Raw genomic sequence first — 24,910 nt, 5'->3', positions numbered from 1 at the left:
ATCCACCCGCCTTCCCTGTCCCCTGACTGCCCCCTGCTACCCCACAACCCCTTCTCTCATTCCTGATGGCACCCAGGGACCCTTGCCCCCATCCAACCACCCCTTCTCTCTGTCCCTGGAATCTCTATCCCGACTGCCTCCCACCACCCCATCCAACCCCTGCTCCTTCCTGACTTCCCCCCCAGGACCCTTGCCCCCATTCAACCCCCCTGTTCCCTGCCCTCTGACCGCCACGACACTAATCCACCCCCCCAACCTCCTCCCTACTCCCTGTCCCCTTTAACGCGCTGCCTGGAGGTGGGGGCCGGGCCAGGGCTGGGACCGGAGCCATTCGACTGGAGCCAGGGCGCTCAGCCAGGACCGGGAGCTGGGCAGGAGCCGCGCTGCCCGGCCGAGGTTGGGGCTGGACCCCGGGAGCTGGGCAGGAGCCGCGCCACCTGGTTGGGGTTGGGGGCCAGGCTGGAGCCCTGTGTCACCTGGAGCCCTCCTCCCGCTCGCTCCCCCGCCCCAGCTCACCTGAGGGAAGCCCCTGCTTCCTTCTCAGCCCTTCCAGGCTTCTCGCGCGAACGGCTGATTTGCGGGAAGCTGGGGAGGCGGAGGAGAAGCTGGAGGAGCATTCAGAAGAGGAGGCCGAGGCGGAGTGAGGTGAGCTGGGACTAGGGGAAGGGCAGGGAGCTGCTAGAGCTTTTATTAAATTTAAAGCTCTTTTCGAACCAGTTGTCCCTGGCAGGACAACCAGTTCTAAATGGGCTTCTAAATTTAACAACCGGTTCCTGCGAACCGGTGGGAACTGGCTCCAGCTCACCACTGCATATATTCCTCTTTTGTGATAAACATCTTTCCTCTAAAACCTGATTGCATGGGCTGTGAGTAAATAGGAGTTTGTGTGAGGTGTGAGAAGGATGGAATCCTCTCTCCAATGCTGAGGGAACTTTGGAAGAGGATTACAATAGCCCATGGACTATAATAGAGTCCACAGCATCTGTGCCCCCGCACTTTGTTTTGGTGGTTTTGAATAGTGGACCCATCTAGTCATGAAACTGCTGGCCATGCCTCCACCTGCACAACACCCCAGTGTCTCGTGTGGATAGGGTTGTCTGTGCAGGCTTTCCATGAATGCCTTCTTCCCAGTGCCTTTTAGGTTTCATCCGCTCTTATTGACATCAAAGGCAACATTCCTATTTACTTCCTTATTGTAGGATCAGGGCCTTTGTAATCAGAGAGAATGGGATGCTGTTTTACTTTTTCTTTGCTTTGATACAATTATCTGAAAGGTGTGTGTGTGCGCGCGCGCTGCTGTGGATCCTGCTATATATTCTTTTTGCTAGCAATGGGGCCACTCATGCATCCTTAGCCTCTTCATGCTCCCATACAAGGACATAAAGGTGTGGCAGGTTTGACCGTCTCTCAATTCTCTCCTACTGCCTGTGGCAGTAATATGGAACCTAATGTGTGTCTGGCTTGCTGGTGCTTTAATATTGGCTATTCTCATCCAAACTTCATAAATCTTGTGAAGATTCTTTAGAACAGCCTTCATTCTCCTTATTTTAATGTATTAGAACAGAATAAAACCCAAGCTGATTGATTTTTCTCTTACGCAAGCTCCCCCTCTACAGACTGTTTTGTACAAGGACTTGAAGGTGGTAGGCTTAAAACCCGCAGTCCTCATGCCTCACTTATCTTATGACACAGATTCCATTTGCATATGGGCATATCAGGCACCTGATCTGATTAAGCAAATCCTTCATCCCAAGCAGGTGGTCTGCACCTCATTCTCCACTTGGAATCAAGTGACACAAAAGACTGAACTTCCATCTCCTGGAGCAGTCAATGAAGGCAGCACCAGAATCCCTGTGGGTTCGAGGACCCCAATGCCAGTGAAGTCTGCACTGTCCAGTGCACCACTGACCAGGTGGGTGATGCCTAAGAACTCAACAGAGAATTCTGGGTTGAGCAAAGAGCCAGCACAGCATCCATGGCACTTGATTCACCTAGACCTTCAGATCATGCGTCGGACATTGAAACAGGGCACCATTTGGGGCCACATAGAGTAATGGGGCAGAAGCGCATGGAAATGCTCAGTGTCATCTTATGTAGAGAGACACAGTAAAACATTGAGAGATAACCCCCCTCCTCCTTCCCAAGCCTCACCCATCACTTAACATGAGTGGAAAAAAATAACAGAATGACACCATTGGTACTAGGCTGGATACCAAAAGCATCTCTACATATGCACTGGCACTGGAGGAACAACTGTGACCTATGCCAGATCCATACCTGGCACTGGAGACATTCCTTGGTACCAGCACAAGCCTGATACTGCTGACGCCTTACCTATTGGTGGCATCTATAGAGGAGATACAGCCATCTGTCTTCTATGATTGAGCAGAGAACTGTCCCACATAAGATCCATCAGCAGATCTAAGGACTTAGCCTCCACCACATCAGAATTGGCACTGGTATAGCCCCAATAACCTGCCAGCCGCCCATATGTTTACAGGATGCTGTCCTGACCGTTCTGGAAATACTGAAGCCTATCGTTCCAGGTGTTGAGAAACCACTTGCCTCTAGTGAAAAAAGGAAAAGGTCCTCCTCCCCAGTGATATCCTGACTCCAGTAATACCCAAGTACCAGGAAGAGTGGGACCTGGAGGTATGAATGCAGGAGCAGCAGTCTTCCTCCACACCCTTGCCCTGCAGAAAACCTGTCTTTGTCAACTCCAGATGAAACAGTCATTTCAGCACCGATGCTGATCCCAGATGATTTTAGGCATTTCAGAAGCTCCTGATACAGGTTACAGACACCTTGGAGATCAAGAAATCTAAAAAATTATTTGCTATCCATCCCTGGGACCGGCCAGAATATCTCTTCCTATAAATGAGAGATCTTTAGATTCAGAAAGTGCACTGTGGTAAATACTAGTCACCTACTGACGATGAAATGCATAGAAAAATGGTATCTAATACAGAAGGAATTTCTGCTAGCATCCCAACCCCAGTTCCTTAGTAGTCCTGGCTGTCCACACTCACCAGGAACCCAACAAAAGAAAAGGATTCCAAAAGACTTAACCTGTTTGGGTGAAAGTCCTCCTGTGCTTCATTCAAGCTGAAAGTGTCAAATTTGCCAGGTTGTCCTAACAGAGTACAATTTCTTAATATGGGATGCCATTCAGCAGACCCTGCTCCCCTCCCCTACCTCCCACCCCCTGGAGAAGAGAGAATAGCTTAATGACCTTATTACAGAGGGCCAGCTGGTAAGATTCAGCTCTTCAGGCTGCATTGGATGTGGCAGATACCACAGTCTGGTCCATGGCCACCTCTGTTACCATGTAAGTAGCATTCTGACTTTAGGCATTCTTCATGAAGTGCAAGCCATAAATGAGGATTTACCATGTGAAGAATCAGAATTATTTAGTGAGAAAACAGCACACTGTACTCGCTAAAGGACTCCAAAAGAGATGTGGAGGTCCCCAGGAATCTGTATGCTTCCAGTGTATCATCCATCAATCACACCACCAGGATAGGCAACAAACAGTTCTGTATCTCAATCAGTCTACAAATCTATAAAAGTACAGGAGTACAGTACACTAACCACACAGAGCGTTGCATTCATGCATTGCTAAACTTGATAGTTTGGTTGAAAGCTGCACCGACACCAATTAACTGAGCAATCTCTTGAGCACAGGCCTCATCTCGTCTCACCAGGCATGGTTGGACATCACCACTAACAAATGGGTTCTAGATGTTGTCACGTGCCTATACCATCCAATTCTTCTCCTTACCCTCTTCTTGTCTTCTTCCTCATCCCTCTTCAGGAACCCTTCTCATGAGAGCGTTTCACAGACAGAATTGGCCTTGTTACTCTGGCTAGTAGCAATAGAAGAGTTGCCTCAGGAATACAGGGGAAGAAAGTCTATTCTCTGTATTTTCCTAGTCCAAAAAAGAAAGTTTTTTTGGTCCTATCCTACACCCGAGGAGGCTCAGTCGATACATATGCTGTCTCAGATTCAGGATGATAATGCTTGCACGCATCACTTTGAGGTTAAGACTGGCTAGTGACTTTCAACTTGCAATATCCATACTTCCCTATTGCCAACTACCTGGCTCGTAGAAAGTCCCTCAGATTTATAGAGGGACCAAGCATTATCTATACAGAATCCCACCCTTTGGACTGTCCATGGCAATGAGTGTATTCACAGGTTATCTGGCAGTGGTGGTGAGAGATCTAAGGAAATAGGGACTTCATGTCTACGCATATCTAGATGATAGGCTGATCAGGGTCAAGTCTCAGGATTGAGACCAAGACAGCCCACAGAATCATCTCCTTGCTCTCCTGATTAGAGCTCCTAGTGAATTATGAAAAATAGTCTCTCACACTGTCGAAGTGAATAGAATTCATACTCAACTCATGTCAGAGTGAGCATACCTGCCAGAAGATAGATGCAGAGCCCTTCAGTAATTTTGTGCATAATTCACACATGCCTGGGACCAATAGGACACACATAGGTGTGTCCCTACATGACGCTGCTTGCCAGATTCCTTCTGTGGCCATTATAGTGGTGTACTGCCCAGCAAAGCATCATTTGAGCACATTGGTCATGGTACCACCCCAAATCTTGGGAGCACTTACCTGGTGGCTGGATGTCTCGAATGGGAGAATAGAGGTGTCCTTCTTGACTTCTTCCTCCCTGACTTAGACAAATATATAGATATGTTTAACCTTTATCTATTTATTATTATTTTATACAATTATTATAGATGTTGTAACTTTTTTATACATTTTAATTTCTTTAAATTTTAATTTGCTATACACAATAAGTAGAAATGCTTTTAAGACATGGTTTCAATCTGTACAAAACTATTGGCTGATAGTTTATTGGTCTTTACTATGTATTAAAATAATCCTTGGAGATTAAGACTACATATGCTCTCAATAAAATTATTTTGGGTCTATGTTTAAGAAGGTACCATGAATAGCTCACTGGATATATAGGAATCTATGCACTTGAGTATTTTCAAGTGCAATAGTTTCACAGCATGAATAGCTTTATAAAGAAACTGACAGCTAGTTTGTTTTATCAATGTAATATGGTATAAAGGTTTTAAACCTCGATTCCCTCTTGCTATATAATGGTATGTTGGGCTTTTAAAATAAGATAACATTAAAAATATGGAATTATTTTCTATGCAGACTGAGGAAGAATTTCTACTAATGGTGAATGAAATAATGGAGGAACAACAGCATCTTAAGGATAGATTAATAACTCTCAAAACTGAGGTTACAAAAGCCCAAAATGAAGTTGAGGAATCAAGGAAGAAATTATTAACCCTTAATAGGTAACTACTAACTATACTTGGGTATAATAATTAGTTTAGTAATTTCAAAAGGGGTCAGCACTTTAGATGCTTGAACCTTTCATGGGAAGTCAGTTGTCATATTGGATCAGACCTGAGGTCAGTGTTGTCATAAACAGATAGTTAAGGGTTAATGTCTCTTTTACCTGTAAAGGGTTAACAAACAGGGAACCAACCACCTGACCAGGGGACCAATCAGGAGACAGGATACTTTCAAATCTCGGTGGAGGGAAGCCTTTGTTTGTGTTTTTTGGGTTTTGCTTTGTTCTCTCTGGGCTCTGAGAGTGACCACACATACCTACAGGCTCTCTAATCTTCTATTCCAATTTAGTAAGTACAAAAGGTAGAAAGGCTCTTTAGTCTTTTTGATTGTTTTGCTTTATTTGCAAATGTGTATTTGGCTGGTAGGGGTCTAATATGTATTTGGCTGGAAGTATTTTAAATTGTATTTCTGCTGGAGGAGGCTTTTTTCTCCAGTTTCTATAAGCTGACAGACCCTGTAATATTCCATCTTGAATTTACAGTGACTTTCTTTATTCTTTTTTTCTTTTATTAAAAGTTTTGCTTTTAAGACCTGTCTGATTTTTCCCCTTGTTGAGGCTCAAGGGAATTGAGTCTGTACTTAACAGGGAAGGAGAAGGGAGGGGGAGAGAGGGGGGCAGGAACCCACCTGATTTCTCTGTGTTGTGATTCAAGGAGTTTGAATCATGGTGATCTCCTAGTGTACCCAGGGCGGGAAAGGTCTGGGAGGAAGAAAGGAGAAGGGGGAATCCCTTTGTTTAGATTCACAGAGTTTGAATCTGTATAGCTCTCCAGGAGCCCAGGGAGGGAGCACCTGGAGGGGAGGAGGGGGAAGGGAAATGGTTTATTCCCCTTTGTTGTGAGACTCAAGGAATTTGGGTCTTGGGGGTCCCCAGGGAAGGTTTTGGGGAAGACCAGAGTTTATCAGGCACTCTACCCTAAGTTCTGATTGGTGGCAGCACTACAGGATCTAAGCTGGTAATTAAGCTTAGGGGAATTCATACTATTACACATATTTTGGACGCTAAGGTTCACAATTGGGAATTATACTATGACAAGTGTAGTCCAGTGATCCAGTCTCCAGAAGTGGCCAGCATGCTACAAAGGAAGGTGTAAGAACCTGTAGTGGGTAGATGTGGGATAATATGCCCACACACCCCCATCCCCAATTAGGTCTCATCCTGGTCTCTCATAGTTAGAAATAGTTAAACCTTGAATTTTTGATTAACTTTTTAGGGTGATTTTTCTAGTTTTTTCTGTGTGCACAGTGCTACACTCAGTGCCTGTCAGGTATTGCATATCTTGAGGGAAATACTAATTTGAGACTGCTTTCTTGTCCTGCTTCCGCTGCTAAATCCTCTTCTGTGGGAATGGTTCCTTCTTTAGTTTAGTCTAGTCTATCTTGTCTTCCCCAGTCCTGCTTAATCTGTGCATATATTCTCTTTTAGTACCTCCAACTAAATCAATATATGGTCATTATTAGCCATATATTGATTATCAGCCATTGTTCAATCCAGTGAGTCATTGCCCTTTTGGGGGATAAACATGTATGTGTTAGCTAAGAAAATTTGTGAAATATTTCTCATAGTATGCTTTATTCATAAAAAAGTTATAAGAATTCATAAGTTTGATACTCATCTAACAGAATGTATTATATAACAATAATTATGATAAATAGTTTTTAACTGCTAACTACACCTCTACCTCGATATAATGCTGTCCTCAGGGGCCAAAAAATCTTACCGTGTTATAGGTGAAACCATGTTTGTAGTGGGGTGGCTACCTGCTCCTACCCTTCGGGAGAGGGCTGTAGCTGGGACAAGAAGCCTGGGCTGATCGGGAGAAAGCAGGCTCAGCTGTGGCCAGGTCCCAGTCAGGCCCAGCTGGCCCCTATAAGAGGCAGTGAGCCAGGAGCCCAGACAGTCTCCCTCTGCTTGTAGAGGGAGAAAGGCCTAGCTGCAGAGAGGGAGACAAGGTATCTAGGGTGGAGCAGGGCTGGGGAAAGGCAGAGGAACTGGGGAGCCCCTGCCTGGAAAGCCCCAGGCTGCGGCCTAGCATTAGGCCAAGAGGTACTGGGGGTTGCAGGGGGCAGCTCAAAGGGTAGGCAAAGGCAGCAGGTCCAAACCCCTTTGCCTATGATGAGTGTCTGATACTGCAGTCTGTCCCAGTGAACTGGAGCTAGATGGAGACTGGGCAGTAGCCAATACTGAGGCAAAGTGGGGATAGTGGGGTGGGGGTTCCCCTGGGAGAGGGGAGACCCAGTTAAAAGGGCACCAGGGTCCTGGGAGGGACATAGGGGCCAGCAGAGGACAGGTGGATCACTGGCCTGCAGAGGGCGCTCCTGGCTGGAAGTGAGCTAATTCCCAGGATAACCAGCAGGAGGCGCCGCAGAGGTGAGTCTGCACATCTACAGCGTTATACTGAACTTGCTTTGATCCACCATAGTGCACAGCCCCCCCCCCCACCAAGTCCTGCCTTACCGCATTATATTCAAATTTGTGTTTTATCGGGTCGCGTTATATTAAGGTAGAGGTGTATTAGGATTAATATTCTATCTGTCTTACTATTTAGCCACTTACATTTTTACAGTAAATTGATTAGGTGACCTTGAATTGTGTTTCAAGTAGAATAAATGTTAGGAGAAGATACTCTGTCTGTTCGTGGTTTGAAGGGAAGAAATCTTCATGAGCAGAAGTATGGGTTGGTAGGATAGAGTTTGTAGTTGATGTAGTAAGTGTGCTAAATTCTGAAAGCTTGAAACTGTTGAACTGTGATGATATATCAAGACTGTTGTTTTCCACCCCTCTGGCATTGGTAAAAAAATCCATGTTTGAAAAATGACTTTACTGGTCTGCTTAACTTTAATTCCTTCTTGGTGCTAATGCATTATATAGTACTTCAAGTCATTACTGGGACCAAGTACTTACCTTTTAATATATAATGTAGACTACAGTAGAAAAATCCTTCTTGTTTCTATTAATGCTTGCCTGATAGTTACATAATTTTTAATAATGCCAGTGTTTAACAGATTCATACCTTTTTATGGTTTCAGGGAAATGGGTAAGTTACAAAAGGAAGCTATATCTATTGAAACCTCTCTGGAACAAAAAAGATTAGAGAGACATAATATGCTTCTTGAATGCAAGGTCCAAGATTTGAGAATTTCTCTCTTATTGGGATCTCTGGATGAAATCAGTGAAGTAGAGGTACTGTAGAAAATACTTATGAAAGATGTACTATAGCAGAAAACATATATTCCTGAAGTAAATTTTTTTTCCTAATGGCTGACTGCCCTGGTTATATAATAATGTAAAATAATAATATAGGCACTTGCCAAATCCATCATTATGCAGCCAGTAGAAGGAGCTATCACCCATTTTTACACCCACCCACATTGGCAAGATCTTACTGAAAATATATAAAAACTTCATAATACAAAGGCATTGCCACTATCAACATTGCAAATAAACTTTTAAGAGGATCCATAAAGACAAAACTATTAATGCAAAAATGTAAAACCTAGTAGATTAGATAGGATGAAATTCAGATTTGCATGATTTTCTATTGAGGACCCCTCCTTATATGATATTCATATGGGGCGGGGGAGAAATGTCAGAATATTATCTAAATCTGAGCCTCCTTCCTCCAACAGCTATAGAAATAAAGAAGTCAAATAAATTAGAGATGGAATATACTCTTAGGAATAATATACTCTTGGGAATACTTATGACAGTTTCAAGTCCTCCCTCCTGACTTTCACAGTGGACAGGGCCACTCAGAGGTTTTTGGGAGTCTAGAGCACAATCTGAAACTCAGGGTCCTTCTCCCTTCCAAAAAAAAAATTACCACTGAGGGGAGGCTGGGTCAGGGTGTTGGAGGGCAAGCTTACCCTGCAGTGGCAGCTCCTGCTCTGTTTGAGAGGGCTTTGAAACCAAATGATGGTGAGACTCCATGCCAGTTTACAAAGCTACTTGGTTTGCCACCTCCCTCCCCCTGAAATGGGTGCCCCAGGGCAAACTGTCCCTCTCCCTCGCCAGGTGGGCATGTCAGCAGGATTGCCTCTGCTCCCACCCCACCCCCCGACTGCTGTGAAGAGTAAAAACTCTTTGCCTTTATCCTTTGTCTCAGTGGAGAGAGTGTGAGAGGGAGAAAGGAAGTTAGTAAGGATACTCCCTGAATCCAGTCTTGGGAAAGCTGCTCCAGGTGAGGATAGGCAGAAATGGATGGGGGAGGACAGGAGGAAGGAAGAACAAGGGGATAGGGGCATTCAGTGGAGAGAAAGGGGATTGGAGAGTACTCATAGAGTGTCTAGATCGGCAGAAAGGAGATGACATATGGTAAAAGGGGGCTGTAGCTGTTGTGGAGTAAGAACAAGGTGGAGAACTTGGAGGGGAAGTAGGAATGTGTCACTGATGTGTGGAATATGGGAGGGAAAGTGGTTCTGGGGTACTGACACTGAGGAGGATGGAAGCACCATGTGAGGGACTAGGACAGAACTGGAGTAGGTAATTGTTGATCCAGGCTTGCAGTGATTAGGAGGCAGTCTGCTTGTCATTGCCAGCAGCCTAAAAGAAAAGGGAGATTTGTTTATTTTTTCTAAGAACAATTGGCTGGAAGGGGTGTTTTCTATTGACTAATATCCCTAGGAGCCTTTTTTGAAAGGGGGATTTGAAAACACCCTGGAAAGCCCATTCTGACAGACCAGAAATGGAGTTAGAATGGGCTAAGTGCCCTCTGGACAAATGCTCTTCTGCTTTCATGTTAACACCACAACTGCAATTGTTGGATTCTTCAAAGTTCATAGACAGCATTTTCAACTATGAATGCTTCCTGCTATTCAACTAGTAAATCATAACGTTTGATTACAGAAGTGTATTAAATACATTAGAAAAGGAAAAGTTGCTCCATTTTTCTCCCTCATTCCATGTGATGTAGACTTTGTTCTTTTTAACAGCTAAAAAGATCACTATATTTCTGAACTGAAAAGCCCTTCATCTCTGTTACAGCTGGGAACCGAAGCAGAAAGCACTGAGGCTGCTGCAGATATTTATGAAAGAGAGCGAGCAATTCAGATAGACTATAGCAGTCTAACAGATGATCTAACAGTGAGACCCTTTATTTTATTTATTTTATAGTACTATAGAATGAAGCTTTCATGCATTCTTCAGCATAATCTTAACCAAATGTTTTGACTGAAAACTAGTAGGCTTGAGATTTGACAGCAGCCATTTCCTGTCAGACATCCTGACTTTTTAGCATTAGTATATATGCATTTTATCGATCAGAATATTCCACTTTACAAAACCTTTAAATTATAGAATGTAGTTAAGTGCAAATCTAATGGAGGAAGAACAGAAATTCCAATTTTCCTTCATACTACTGCATTCATGGGGCCCTGCAATAGAAGTCGCATACCTGGCCACAGAACTTTCAAGAGTAGTGTTTGGCAGATAAGGGCCTTGTGTCAGTTCCCCGAAGCCTTGCATTTCATAGACCAGTGGCTCTCAACTGGAGTACACGTACCCCTGACAGTGTGCAGAGGTCTTTCAGGGGGTACCTTAACTCATCTAGATATTTGCCTAGATTTACAACAGGCTACAGTGAAGTCCGTACAAACTATAATTTCATACAGACAATGATTTGTTCATACTGCTCTATATATTATACACTGTAATGTAAGTACAATATTCAAATTGATTTATTTTATAATTATGATAAAATGAGAAAGTAAGCAATTTTTCAGTAATAGCATACTGTCACACTTTTATATCTGATTTTGTAAGCCAAGTAGGTTGAACTTGGGGGGTATGCAAGACAAAGCAGACTCCTGAAAGGGGTATAGTAGTCTGGAATGGTTGAGAGCCAAAACTGTAGCCCAAGGGTATAAATACCCTGTCTTCTGTAACAATCCTTTGGATCATATGTTCACCTGCTGGAGAGGTTGCAGAACCAACCTTTACCTTTCATGAAAACTAACACGATGGAGAAAGAGTTGTCAATAGTTAAGTGGAGTGGCTTAAATTATTGAGTGTAATATGTACTTAGTCTTTTTTAAGTTCTTGTTCAAGATGACCAATCTGTTAAGAGTTAAGATACTTTCGTGTCCCACTATATTCCCTACTGTATATTAGCACAAAAAGGGTGTTTTATGTCTCAGGGAAATGTGCCCAGGTAAAGCTGCAATATTTGCAAGGCCTTGCCCCAAAAGACTGAAAACATTTTCCCACAACTTGCTTGTGCAAGAATCTGTAGTAGTGAGTCAAGAAGAGCTTCTCCTAAAAAATTCTCCCCAGGCACAAGCAATGTGGCTGCTAATCCTTACCCCAGTCTACTTCAAAATATCAGGCTCAAAGGAGTTGGTCATCGTTTTGTAAAGGTCTTTTATAAAGATGCTCAGGAACAGTCAAAATTGGTTCTGAGGGCTAAAGATCCTATCTAGCTTTTCAAATAGAGCAAAGGAAAGGACTTCTATGGTGTCAGAAATTCTTTTCCGGCAGAATGGCAGGGTAGATCACCCGAACTGAAGCTGCTTCACATAACAGAACAGTTTGGCTTAAGCGCTATATGATAGGACGTCTTGGCTTGTCTAAGGAAGTCAAGGCAGAATATTAAGAAAACAGACCTCTCTGCTAGGAGGTGTCCTGCTGCCAGATGGAATTGATTTAAAAGGTTTTCTGAAGGCAGAGGCCTTTGACCATGCTTCTTGTCCATTTTATTTTATTTAAATTATCTTGGGCTTTTTTTTTTTATGTTAAGTTTATTCCTGACTATTGCCAAGGTCTGTTCAGCTGCTGTTTCAGCTTACCATGTCCTGATGTAAGGGACCGTGGTATATTTCCATCTGTGGTGAACCAGTTTGTATAGATGACATGCATCTGAGGAAGTGGGTATTCACCCACGAAAGCTCATGCTCCAAAACGTCTGTTAGTCTATAAGGTGCCACAGGATTCTTTGCTGCTTTTACAGTTTGTATAGGGTTCTCTTGTTCTGGGAGCCTGATGATTCTATTGGCAAATAATCCCCTTTCATGACTTTTTGTCTTCTGCTTAGGACCTACAGTCTGATAAAGAGATTGAGGCTCAGCTGACACGACTGCAGCAGCAAATAGTATCCAAAGAAAATGTTTTATTCAAAACAGCTGCACCAAACCTAAGAGCACTGGAGAAATTGCAGACTGCTAAGGACAAGTTCCAAGAATCAGTAGATGGTACTGAATCTTCCTTCTTGTTAACCATTTCTGTGAAAGTTTTCCATCCGGCATAATCCTTATGCTGAAACTGGTCCTATTTTTTTTTCCCTCCTTTCCTGTATGAGTATTTCAGAGACTTACTACTAGAGGCCCTGTGTTTTTCCTTAGTTACATTTTTATACTGCCATTTCATATTAATAATCTTATTTATAAAATGTTGCCTCTTATTCCAAATTATTTCTTTAAAACTTTGTGTTCCATCATTAATTCTGTTTGTATCTTCACCAAAAATATCTTTGTAAGCAAGATATAGTATGTTCCTTGATAAAAGGTTTATTACATTTCAGAGATGGCTGATTTGCTAAGAATTTTCTGCTAATTTCCTTAGAAGAAGCAATCCATGTGTCAGTTACCATATCTTTTCTGGAGCTCAAACACCAACATTACTGCAAAATTAGTGGCGTGCTGTAAGTAGCACACTACTGAGAGTGCAAGGAATTCCACTGCCACACCTAAATCTAACCTTAAAAACTGCTATAGAATTTACCCAATCTAAATATACAACTGTGAATGACCTGTGTTCAGGCAGAGCTCCTTCTCTTCACACATCAATCTGGTCTTGTGTAGGGAAAACTGGAAACATCCCAACAATTTTCTAGGTTTTCAGTCTCAGTACCTGAGCTCTGGGAACAAACTTAGGACATTGCCATGTTGCTCATATATGCACTGAAGCTGTTTTCCATTTATGTTGCAAAACAGATTTCTCTAGTAAAATGCTTACTAGCTAAGATATGGATTACTATGAGAATTAAACTAAGTTGAAGCTTATTATTGAGCACTTTCTGCAAAGCTAAGTTAGTTCAATTATTCTTTTGCAGCTTTTGAGGCCAGCAGAAGGGAAGCCAGAATATGTAGGCAAGAATATGAACAGATAAAAAAAAGAAGATACGAGCGTTTCAGCCAGTGTTTTGAGCATGTCTCGGTAGCTATCGATCAGATCTACAAGAAACTCTGCAGAAACAGTTGTGCTCAGGTGTGTAAAGTTTTTTTTTAAAGTACTTGGTTTAAAAAAAGTTTACTAGCTTGCTTTAGCTCAATTAGTAATTAGAATCATAATGGTGAAAGTTTCATTAACTGGGACAGTAGAATTCACTTTTTTTTACTCTCCAAAGATATGTTATGGTTTCAGTCTTGGACATGAAGTTTATGCAAACTGACTAGAAGACAAAGATCATTAGGAGAATCACAATTACATGAAGAAAAGATAGCATCTAGTCTACTCTTACCTGCAGCTTTCTTTTGTGCAAGAGAGGGATGGACTAATATGTTTGCTCTTTTGGGAGTTTGTTTGATTTTAGACTTCTGGAATATCCGTGAAGGATGCATAAAGTATATTCACTATTTTTGGTTTTGAAAGGAAATATTTGGTTAACAGATCCTAGTGGTGGGTATAGCAAGCATCCAGAACATTCAAGTATCCATATAACCAGTTAACAAGACTATTTTAGGTATCTCGACCCTAGCATTTTTGTTTTAGCACTCTGTACACTTCTCTAAATAAATGGGGAAAAAAACACTCTTACACATACCCAGTTCATATCAGTATATTTATTTATAAAGAGCTATAAACAATTACTTCTCTGTTTTTACTCCTCATCGGTCATTCAGCATGTACTTCTGAAACTTAAAAAGAAAAATATTACCAGTCTTTCAAAGTAGTTTATAGGAAATCTCCCACACAATTTATGCACATCAAATTAAGCAAATTTTTAAGTGTTTCTGCAAATGAGTTCAAGTTTTACTCTGTACCACAGACACATTTTCCACACTTTTTCTCCCTCAGAGAGAACATGAGAGTTGAATTATATACAGAAGATTTAACAACATAGATCTTCACAGCAATAACTGATATCTTCCTGTGCCCAACATATAAGTTATATTTTCTGGCCTCATAAAGCCCAAGTTCATACCCCTTCTTATTGAAGGAGGCCAGGGAGTTAAAGTTGAGATCACTCAACAGTATTAAGAGTGAGAGATCTGGAATAACTACACTTCAATAGTTAGTTATAAAATAACGTGTGGAGAAAGCCTCTATGCAAACTGATACCAGCAGCATAGCAGTTAGCAATCCCTTACTTGTATTTTAAACATAGTGGTCTAGACCCAGCAACAAATGTACTACAGATTGTGAGTTGGAATGATATAGAATATCAGGGTCGGAAGGGACCTCAGGAGGTCATCTAGTCCAACCCCCTGCTATGTAGCCTCTGACTTAATTTATACAGTCTTTTGTATGGCTGTTTTTTTTGTTTGTTTTGGTTTTGGTTTTTAAGAAATGTCACAGCCATTTAACAAAATTTTACTCTGTTTAAAAAAAATTTAGTGCAAGACAGATTAGAGATATGGCAGAGGTTGGTGGATGAACTAAAACATAAGGAATGTATTTAATTCCTGCATATCTTCATAATTTAGCTGGGCCAGCCAAGTTTAGGGGAAGCATAATTATTATAAACAAGTAACACTGGTGAGAGAGCTACTTTACCTGGAAAGTTACTTAAGGTTCTCCAATCCATATAGGGGTTCTGAATAAAGGGTTTAAGTTCAAAAAAGGGAATTAAACAATTGGGTCTGGAAAAATAAACCTCTCTTTACTACATAGAAAAGTATAAATTTCCTTCTCTCCGAGCCAGTTTTATAAAACAGTGCTGACACATGTATAATCAGACAGAGAAATACAAGGCATCTCTCCATTTTAGACTGTTTTGAAGTCTGTTAAAACACACATGGATATATGTCATGGCGGATGACAGCTATGTTCTCTGTCTTCAAGTCAAAGATCTCCTTCCAGTTAGAAAAAATGCACTATTTATTGTAAACTCTCTATATCTAGGGAATATTGTAATTTTCACTCAGAGGGAAGAGGGAACTATCTTAATAGGTCATTTTTTAATTTTATTAAACACTAAACAAAGGTGCAAGAGCACAGAATGGAAAACCTACTTGAAGTGGAGACATCTAGATAGAGGGAGCCATTTTACTTACACTAAAAAAGGAGAAAATGCTTGCCAGGATAGAGGATCAGGTTTATATAGATAATGCTTCTAATTTAAGAAAATGAATTTTGAAAGCTGAAAATTGACCGAATTGGTTAGTTGTTTGTCTTAAATTTGAAGTGGATATTTCAAGAGATGACATCTGTCATGTCATCAGCAGCCGCATACAAGGCTGACTTCTGAGTGAGTCTGCCTGAAAACTCGCAAAGGACTGAAGAGTAAGCGACTCAAGTAAATTGCTTAGCAATGTCAGAGTAAGGGAGAAAGCAGGCATCTCTGTCTTGTCTCCCTTTCAAATAAAATAATCAAAGGAAAACTTACTGGTCATCACAGCAGCTCTAGGAGAAGCATACAAAATCTGAATTCCTCTCTTGGGGTCTGATCCACAGATCCTCATTGTGAGTCATCACCTATCTGTAGCTGTAGGGGGAAAATCAAAGCTGATTTGGACAGCTGAGAGTCTAGCTCCCACCTTCTAGAGTTCCCCTCGGGTTTTTTTGCCTCCTGTAGTTATGGGCAGGTCTGTGGTATCAGTATCGCTTGTAAGAGACAGAATTAAGAAAAATCGGAAGACACAAGTTGTCTCCTGTCTGGAATTGTCACAGTTGTTACCTCTTATCCCTCGACTATTCAGGTTGCAGGCTAGGAGGATGGACAAGGTAGGTCCAAACAAGAAACTGAGCAAGGCTGTGTTCCTCCTGTTCTGTATTCCTGTCAGATGATGCCAAAGGAGAAGTTTGTGCCTAGTGCACTCCAGCTGCCTCATTCACTGGGTTGGAAAGGTTTTGCTTTGTCTGCCTTATCCTGATCCAGGAGCTGGTTCCCCAGGAGTTCGCCACCAGCAGGCAGTCTGATCGCCAGGCTGCAAATGTCTTCAAGGATGGCACAAAAATTGAGAGCCCTTCAGCAACCAGAGGCAGTTACATCAGGGCAGCAGCCTGGCACAGGGAAACCATAAGCGGGACCAGCTGAATCTGCCATGGGCAGAGCATGGAGTGGCCGAAATGGCCATTTGTGTGTATGCCCTTCCACAGGTCTCATCAGTCCCACCCACTCCCGTCAGGCAATTCGGTTTCCTTTCCTTAGCCCTAGGGGAAGTCCAGAATTCTGCATGGAGAGGAAAAGAGAGGAATCTCCCTCAGGAAGAAATTCCCTCTTAGGCTAGGGAGCTCTTGGATTTGGCATGAAAAATACTTTTACTGGAGAGGCTGCTATGTTGTGAGCCCCAGGAAACCGCTGCAGTGTCCCTTACGGGGATTCGGTCCACACTCAAAAGGGCAAAGATACAGAGATGCCTGTTAACGGAAGAGTTTTTCAGGGCTCTTCATCTGACTCAAGTTCCTAGTCGTCCCTCCCCTAAGGAGTGAAAATTAAAGAGGTTCAAGAAATTACCTCAAACGTAAGAGAAAACTGGCCTGTTTCTTCTATGGACAGCAGTTCCTCTGACTCATCACCAGAGAGTGCCAAAGCTAATGGCTCTCTTCACAAGATGTTATGCATGGAAAGAAAAAGCATAGTAAAAGAAATATAAATTGTTTACATCTGGTTCTTTTTTGTCTTCCTCCTCCAATTCGTTTTCATTCTGAGCATTGTCCAAAAAAAAAAAAGCTAGAAAATCTGTTCAACCTAAGTCCAAGAGAGAGGAAAGTCAGGATCATCTTCGCAGGAGGAAGATTAATTCAGTCTCGGAGTCTGAGCTGCAGGATGAAGTGAAGCAAGAGGCTCTCTTGCCAACTGAATTATTTGAGATGAAGTTACAAAAGCTGATTAGATACTTGGGCATTCAGTCGGATGAGCTAGTGAGGAAAAAAAATTGTGGTGGAAGAAGAGAGGACTAGTATAGAAAGTGGTATTTTTTTTTTATTTTGTGTTGTTTTTTTTTTTTTGCCCCCAACTTATTAAAAATCTGAACTACATGTTCCCCCTGTTGTATTTTGGAGGAAAGTAATTAAGATTGAGTGGAAAGCACCAACAAAGTCTGTGAGATTGTCCAGGCATGCCAAAAAAAATTCTACAGCATGCACCATAGCAAAAAGCAGATTGTCTCTCTTCCCACAGTGGACAGAGCAGTTTATTGGAACTAGTCAAAGTCATTGCTGTCCCAAAGGAGAGGGACTCTTTCCCCAAAAGAACCCAATGATTGCAGACTTGGACATGTCACTGTCCCATAATGAGGCTGCATCTTCCTCTCTGAAGGCTTCTGCTGCAGCACCATGTTTTGCCAGAGTACTCCTCACTTAGACAGACAGTTTGGGAGTCAGACTGCCAAAAACTGCTAAGAAATCACTTCAGTTAGGTTCAGAGTTAATGAACATCTTAGTGCCTTTAGCATTCATAGCTGATGCAACCAGGGGTGCTTCCATGTTTTCAGCACATGCTATGGCCTCCAATGTGGTGACTTGATGGCACCTCCTGGAAAGGCGACAGACAAGTCAGAATCATGTTAGCAGCTTCAAAATATTCAGAAGAGTGGTTATTTGAGGAATGATTAAACAAAGTGATACTGTAGTCTTCAGATAAATCAAGAAATGTTACAAACTCTCAACTCCAAATCTGGGAAAAGGGATAGCTGGCTTTATTTCAGGTCTAAATATCCTCTCTCTGGCTGTTTCTCTAAGTATGGAAAGCAAGACTACAACAAAGGCAAATAGAATAAGTCTAAGCCTGGAAAGGAGAGAGACCAGTCTTCCTGCAGTGTAAATTCCAACACTAGGAACAATCCATGACTACAGTCAGGAGAGTTCCAACAAGCAACACCTAAGGGGAGAACTGTTTAAAATTCAAGGACCAATGGCCTATCTCCACATTGGACAGATGGGTGCTGAATGTGATTTGACAGGAGTACATCATAGAATTTTTAAATCATTTTTCTCTCTTCTCCGGTATCTTCAAATCTGCAAAATAGGTGTGATCTGTAATTTTTAGTAAATTATCTTTCGGGAATTGGTGTAATAGAGAGAGTTCCTGAGGCAGAGATGTTCTCTGGCCACTACTCAGTTTTGTTTCTGGTACCCAAGAGGTCTGGGGAGGACAGAGAAGTATTGGAGACCAGATTCAGTCTGGAGATTTTTAAGTCCATAGTGGTGGCCATCTGCCAGAAGGATTACTTCACATCGGTAGATTTGAAGGAGACCTATCTGCATATGCGAGTTCACCAGGTGCATGGCATGCATAATTTTCAATAAAAAGTGCTGCCTTTTGTACTGTTATCTGCACCTCAAGCATTCATGAAAGTCCTCAGTGTTCTGGTTGCTATTCTCAGGCAAATAGGGATACAAATGTACTCTTTCCTAGACAACATTCTAATTAGAATCCTGTACAAAGAGAGAGCCACTCAAGCAACAATCCAAATGTTGCAACAATGGATTATAGTAAATTTTGGAAAGAGTCATCTTCAGCCATCTCATTGCCTCATTCATCTTGGAGTGTTGATAGACTCCCGAGGCCCATAAAATCTTTGTCAGCCAAAATACAGGGCAAGATCAGATCAGCAGTTACCCCTTTGAAGGCATCCTAGGCACCCTAATGAGTGTTTTAGGGATGATCATGTCGTAATGAGTTTTCTAGGAATAGTGCTAGGGGCAAGAATGAATGAGGACATTCCAGAGTTTCTTGCTGTCCCTCCCTGCCGTTTTCTGACGTTTCCATCTCAGAAAGTGAGCATTCTGTCACTCATATTGAAATCCTGGGATTGATGGATGAGCCCAGATTGATTTCAGAAAAGATGGCCATGGCAGAGCCAGAGAGATCTATCATAACAATAGATGCCAGTCTGGAAGGATGGGAAGCATTCTCTGAGAAGTCGATAGCTGTAGGGACATGGTTCTTCTTGAAACTAAAGAAGAGCATACAATAAAATATAACTGGCCCCAGCATTACTGAATGGTGGTCTTCTGGTAATGGCGGACAATGTCAGCAATGGCATACATAAACCATTGAGTGGAAGGGGAGAGGACTCAGGTTAAGGGATCTACTAAAGGAATAGTATCATTGCTGCAGTGAGCAAAGGCTCATCTATAGTCTATCAGGGCCTTGCATATCAAGGGCACCAATCCAGCAGTGGGCACCAGAGCTCACTCAGGACACAGGCAGAGAAGGGGCATTGAAATTTGTAAAGCTGCAACTTGGTCATCTGCGTAAAGATTGACTGACTGAATTTTACAAGATAGATATTCATCTTCGGATGATGCAGCCTTTGACAGATGGGTCCTGCATGCTGTGGTGATTCCTTTCTCTGTGATATTATTTTGTTCTCTCCCTAGGAATTTTGTCATTGCTGAGAATATCCCACACTGAGGATCTGTGGACCTAGCCCTGAGAGAGAATGGGAAATTTTGTGGCAGTTTTACCTGAAAATTTTCCCTTCTTCAAACAGATCTGGCCATCCCTGAAAAAGACAGATCTGTTTAACTCATGCTTGCAGTTCTCTGCAGTAGTTAAAATTTTCTTGTTTGTAATGTTCTCTTGGTGAATATTTTTCGCAAGATGAGAGGTTTGGGTTTTTTTAGTTTCGTAGTCCACAGGAGTTAGCTATGGAAGCATCTTGAAACTGAGGTGGTCTCCTGAAGGTGGGGACTAGTCTCTCATCAGCTGTCCACCTAGCTTTGTTTCTGCCTCCTGCAGGTACAGACAGGCAATGATCACTTGTCAGTCTTTGGATCTTTCCCTTCAAAGAAGGGAAAGGTTTTTTTCTCAGATAAGCAACCATGAATTCTCCCAATTTGAGGAAGTTACTGCTAAAGTAAAATTTGTGAAGAACCTCTGGAAAATATCTGTATTCAGTTCTTTCAAAAGCCTTGTCCATCTCCAAGGAAGTCAGCTAAGCTTGGGGACCTCTAAAATGCCTAAAACAGGGATGTGAGGCAAGTATTTGGTGTTGAGCAGTGAGGAGCGGCTGAAGATAAGACAGTCTGATCCCCTGAGAAGAAGAGTTTCAGGCAAGAGAAAATGTTTAGACAGAATCCTAACATTTATGTTCAATAGGAGAATGGAGCAGTGAGAGCCAGAGATTTCATGGTTTCAATATAAAAACTTCTTTACCCTCTCAGTTCCTTCTTACCATCCGTGGTGGTTGGCTGGAATGCCTTCCCCTTGCCTTGCAAGTGGATAGCATTTTTTCTCTTTGTCTCATCCTTGTTCACCCGAGATGAAATCCTCTGGGAGGAGAAAGGTAGGTCCTTCATTCCATCTGCTACCGCAACGAAGATTTGGGGTGTTTTACGAAAGGGCTTTGTTCACTCGATATAAAATGCGAGAGCCCTACAGACGTCTAGGGAGTACAGTTGCTGATCTCGGCGTGATGAGTGTGGCTTCAGGAAGAAGACTGGAAGGAAGATATCTTGATTGATATGGAAGGCCAATACCACTTTAGGGAGGAAGGCCAGATGTGGTTGCAGCTGTACCTTGTCCTTATGAAACACTGTATATGGGGGGTCAACCATGAGAACCTGAAGTTCGGAGACTCGTCTTGCCGATGTAATGGGTACAAAGAATGCTGTCTTCCAGGACAGGTACAGCAGCGAGCAGGTTGCCAGTTGCTCAAAGGGAGCAGCCATAAGTTTGGCTAGAACTAGGTTGATGTCCCAGGTTGGGGCGGCGGACCTTTGGGTATAAACGTTCCAAGCCCTTGAGGAACCTTGAAACCATGAGGTGAGAGAAGACCGAGCGTCCGTTCTCCCCTGGGTGGAAGGCAGAGATGGCTAGGCTGGGTTGTTTTAGGGACCAGAGGTAGTCCAAGATGGTAGGAACCGGTGCCTCGGTAGGAACAACGTTACGCTGCTCATGCCAGCAGGAGAAACGCCTCCACTTGGCCAGATACGTTAACCTAGTGGAAGGTTTCCTACTACCCAGGAGTACTTGTACCGAGGCAGAGCAGCATAACTCGGACTGGCTTAACCATGCAGCAACCACGCTGTAAGGTGGAGAAACTGCAGATGTGAGTGGTGAAGTCTGCCATGGTCCTGAGTTATGAGATCCGGCCAAAGAGATAGGGGGATTGGGTTGGCCAGCAAGAGGTCGAGCAACATGGTGTACCAGTGTTGCCTCGGCCACGCTGGAGCGATCAAGATCAGACGGGCTCTGTCTCTATGGAGCTTGAGCAAGACCCTGTGGACCAGCGGGAATGGTGGAAAGGCATAAAGGAGATGGCTCATCCACAGTATCAGGAATGCGTCTGATAGGGAGCCCGGGGAGTGACCCTGGAAGGAGCAGAACACATGGCATTTCCTGTTCTCACGGGAGGCAAAGAAGTCTATGCGGGGAGAACCCCACTTCTGGAAAACAGAATGGATAATGTCTGGACGAATTGACCACTCATGAGACAGGAAGGATCTGCTGAGGTGATCCGCCAGAGTGTTCTGAACCCCTGGGAGAAAAGACGCTACCAGGTCGATCGAGTGGGCTATGCAAAAGTCCCAGAGCTGGATGGCTTCCTGACAAAGGGGGGAGGGACGTGCGCCGCCCTGCTTGTTTATGTAAAACATGGCCGTTGTGTTGTCTGTGAACACTGAGACACAATGGCCTTGTATATGCTCTTGAAACGCCCAGCACGCAAGGCGGACTGCCCTCAACTCCCGTACATTGATGTTCAAGGTCAGTTCTTGAGCTGACCAAAGGCCTTGAGTGCGGAGATCCTCGAGGTGGGCTCCCCAACCCAGAGATGATGCGTCCGTGGTCAGGGCCATTGAAGTTTGAGACGGGTGGAAAGGCATCCTTGTGCAGACCAGGGCGGGCAATAGCCACCAGTTCAGGGAATTTGATGCTCGGGGGGGTCGTGAGGATCATGTCTATGTTGTCTCTGCCCGGTTGGTATACCGAGTTGAGCCAAGTTTGACGGGGACGGAGGCATAGTCTGGCGTGGTTGGTCACGAATGTGCAGGCCGCCATGTGACCTAGGAGGCCGAGACAAGTGCGAGCCGAAGTTGTTGGGAAGTTTTGCAGGCCTTGGATAATTGATACCATCGCTTGAAACCGGGGCTGTGGTAAACATGCTCTGGCTAGAGTGGAGTCCAGGATGGCCCCAAGGAAGTCTATTCTCTGAGTGGGAACCAGAATGGATTTTTCTATATTGATCATCAGGCCTAGTGTGTCTTGTGACTTGTGTCTTGGAAATCCCTCGAATGAGTCAATCGTCGAGATACGGGAAGACGTGTACTCGGTGACGACGGAGGGAGGCGGCGACTACAGCCATGCATTTTGTGAATACTCGTGGGGCTGTAGAAAGGCCAAACGGAAGGACTGTAAATTGAAAATGTTGATGATTGACCACAAAACGGAGGTACTGTCTGTGTGGTGGGTAAATAGCGATGTGAAAATACGCATCCTTCGTATTGAGGGCTGCATACCAGTCTCCAGGATCCAAGGACGGGATGATGGTTCCCAGGGATACCATCGAAACTTCAACTTTGTCATGAATTTGTTGAGTCCTCGCAGGTCTAGGATAGGTCTCAGACCTCCCTTTGCTTTGGGGATTAGGAAATAGCGGGAATAAAACCCCTTGCCCCTCAAGTCTTTCGGTACCTGCTCTATAGCTCCCTTGGTTAGGAGCGTCCCTACCTCTTGCAAGAGGAATTGCTCATGAGAAGAGTCCCTGAAGAGGGACGGGGGGGGGGGAATAAATTGGAGATGGTATCCCAATTCTACCATGCGTAGGACCCAACGATCCGATGTGAGTTGGGCCCACGCAGGGAGGTAATGGGAGAGGCAGTTGTAAAAATGCGGAAAAGGATCCTGGGAAAGAACTGGTACGCCATCCTCAGGTGTCCCTTCAAAACTTCGGTTTGGGTCCCGCGGGTGGTTTGAGGGGGGCCCTGATTTTGACCTCGTTGGGGCCCAGACTGCCATCTGCGATTCCCCCGGCCACGTCTTCTGCCGAAGTCCTGTCGTGGCCTAGGCGAGTGGTAAGCGTGCTGAGGCTGAGGACAGAAGGACCTGCGCTGAGTCACCGGGGTGTGCATTCCCAGCGAGCGCATGATCACCCTGTTGTGCTTTAGGCTCTGCAGCCTAGGGTCAGCCTTTTCAGAAAATAGGCCTTGGCCCTCAAAGGGCAAGTCTTGTATAGTATGTTGTAACTCAAGTGGGAGGCCTGACACCTGAAGCCATGATATTCTCCTCCTGGCCACTCCTGAGGCCAGAGTTCTGGCTTCTGAGTCGTCTGCGTCCAGTGAGGCTTGGAGAGAGGTTCTTGCCACCTTCTTTCCTTCCTCCAAGAGGGCTGCAAACTCCTGGCGGGAGTCTTGAGGAGCTAGCTCTGTGAATTTGCCCACCGCCATCCAGGTGTTGTAGTTGTATCGGCTAAGTAGGGCTTGCCGGTTCACTACCCTGAGTTGGAGGCCTCCAGCAGAGTATACCTTGCGGCCCAACAAGTCCATGCACCTAACCTCCTTGGATTTTGGAGCAGGAGCTTGCTGGCCATGGCGCTCCCTCTCGTTAACCGATTGCACAACCAGGGAGCAAGGAGGAGGGTGCACATACAGATACTCGTATCCTTTCGAGGGTACCATGTACTTCTGCTCAACTCCCCTGGCCGTGGGCAGAATAGAGGCTGGAGATTGCCAGATGGTATCGGCGTTTTGCCTGAATCGTATGAATAAAGGGCAAGGCTACCCTTGTGGGGGTGTCAGCTGATAGAAGACCCTGTGGTGGATATTTTATCTCCAGGACCACCTCCACCTGAAGATTCATATTCTGGGCCACTCGCCTCCAGAAGATCCTGATGGGCCCTCAGGTCAATTGGGGGAGGGCTGGAGGAGGATGTCCCCGCCACCGTCTCATCTGGAGAGGAGGAACAGGAGAGGCCAGGTACAAGAGAGTCCTGCGTGGGCTCTTGTTCTTGAGTGGTGTCAGGTTCAAGTGGGTTCCTGAACCTGAGAGTCTGTTGGTGGAACGGATGCTTCATCCATACCCGCAGGAGTGGGGCAGCTTACAGTCACCTCTAGCACCCGGTGTTCGGATGGCATAGAGCATGGCGCTTCTGGGTGCGCACCTTGGGCTTGGTGATACATCCGGTGTCCAGAATGACCACTGATGAGGCCCTTGTTCTTGACCTTGGGTCTCTTGGAAGACTCGGCTGGGCACATCTGAGTCACGGTCCTGTGCATAGGAAGCACTGTCCATGTGAGATGACACTGAGGTGTGTCTAGACGGTCAAGGAGGAGCTGAGAAACCCTGAGAAGGGGCCACGTTTCTAGACGATCTCTCTCGGTGCTGCACCGGGGAGCAGTACGGGGCGTCATAACGGTACCGTGAACGAGACCGGGACCTGCAACCGTAACGGTGCTGGGAGGTCAGCTGGG

General features: G+C 44.1%; 1 protein-coding gene across 5 annotated transcripts in view; it reads left to right on the top strand.

Moving 5' to 3' along the window:
• The window catches only part of SMC1B (structural maintenance of chromosomes 1B), a 68,207-nt gene that overhangs the window by 33,562 nt on the left and 9,735 nt on the right, over positions 1–24,910 (top strand). For 4 of the 5 annotated variants that reach the window (XM_050965168.1, XM_050965199.1, XM_050965180.1 and 1 more), the window contains 5 exons: positions 5,191–5,336; positions 8,428–8,581; positions 10,382–10,480; positions 12,426–12,582; positions 13,443–13,597. In XM_050965168.1, the coding sequence (XP_050821125.1) occupies positions 5,191–5,336; positions 8,428–8,581; positions 10,382–10,480; positions 12,426–12,582; positions 13,443–13,597 (711 nt within the window). The remainder of the gene's footprint in view (positions 1–5,190; positions 5,337–8,427; positions 8,582–10,381; positions 10,481–12,425; positions 12,583–13,442; positions 13,598–24,910) is intronic. The other variant, XM_050965190.1, reaches the window with a different exon arrangement.

The sequence above is a fragment of the Gopherus flavomarginatus genome, chromosome 1 (assembly GCF_025201925.1).
Source record: "Gopherus flavomarginatus isolate rGopFla2 chromosome 1, rGopFla2.mat.asm, whole genome shotgun sequence".
NCBI lineage: Eukaryota > Metazoa > Chordata > Testudines > Testudinidae > Gopherus > Gopherus flavomarginatus.
Note: the sequence above shows the minus strand (reverse complement) of the source record. Positions and strands in the feature narration are given on the sequence as shown.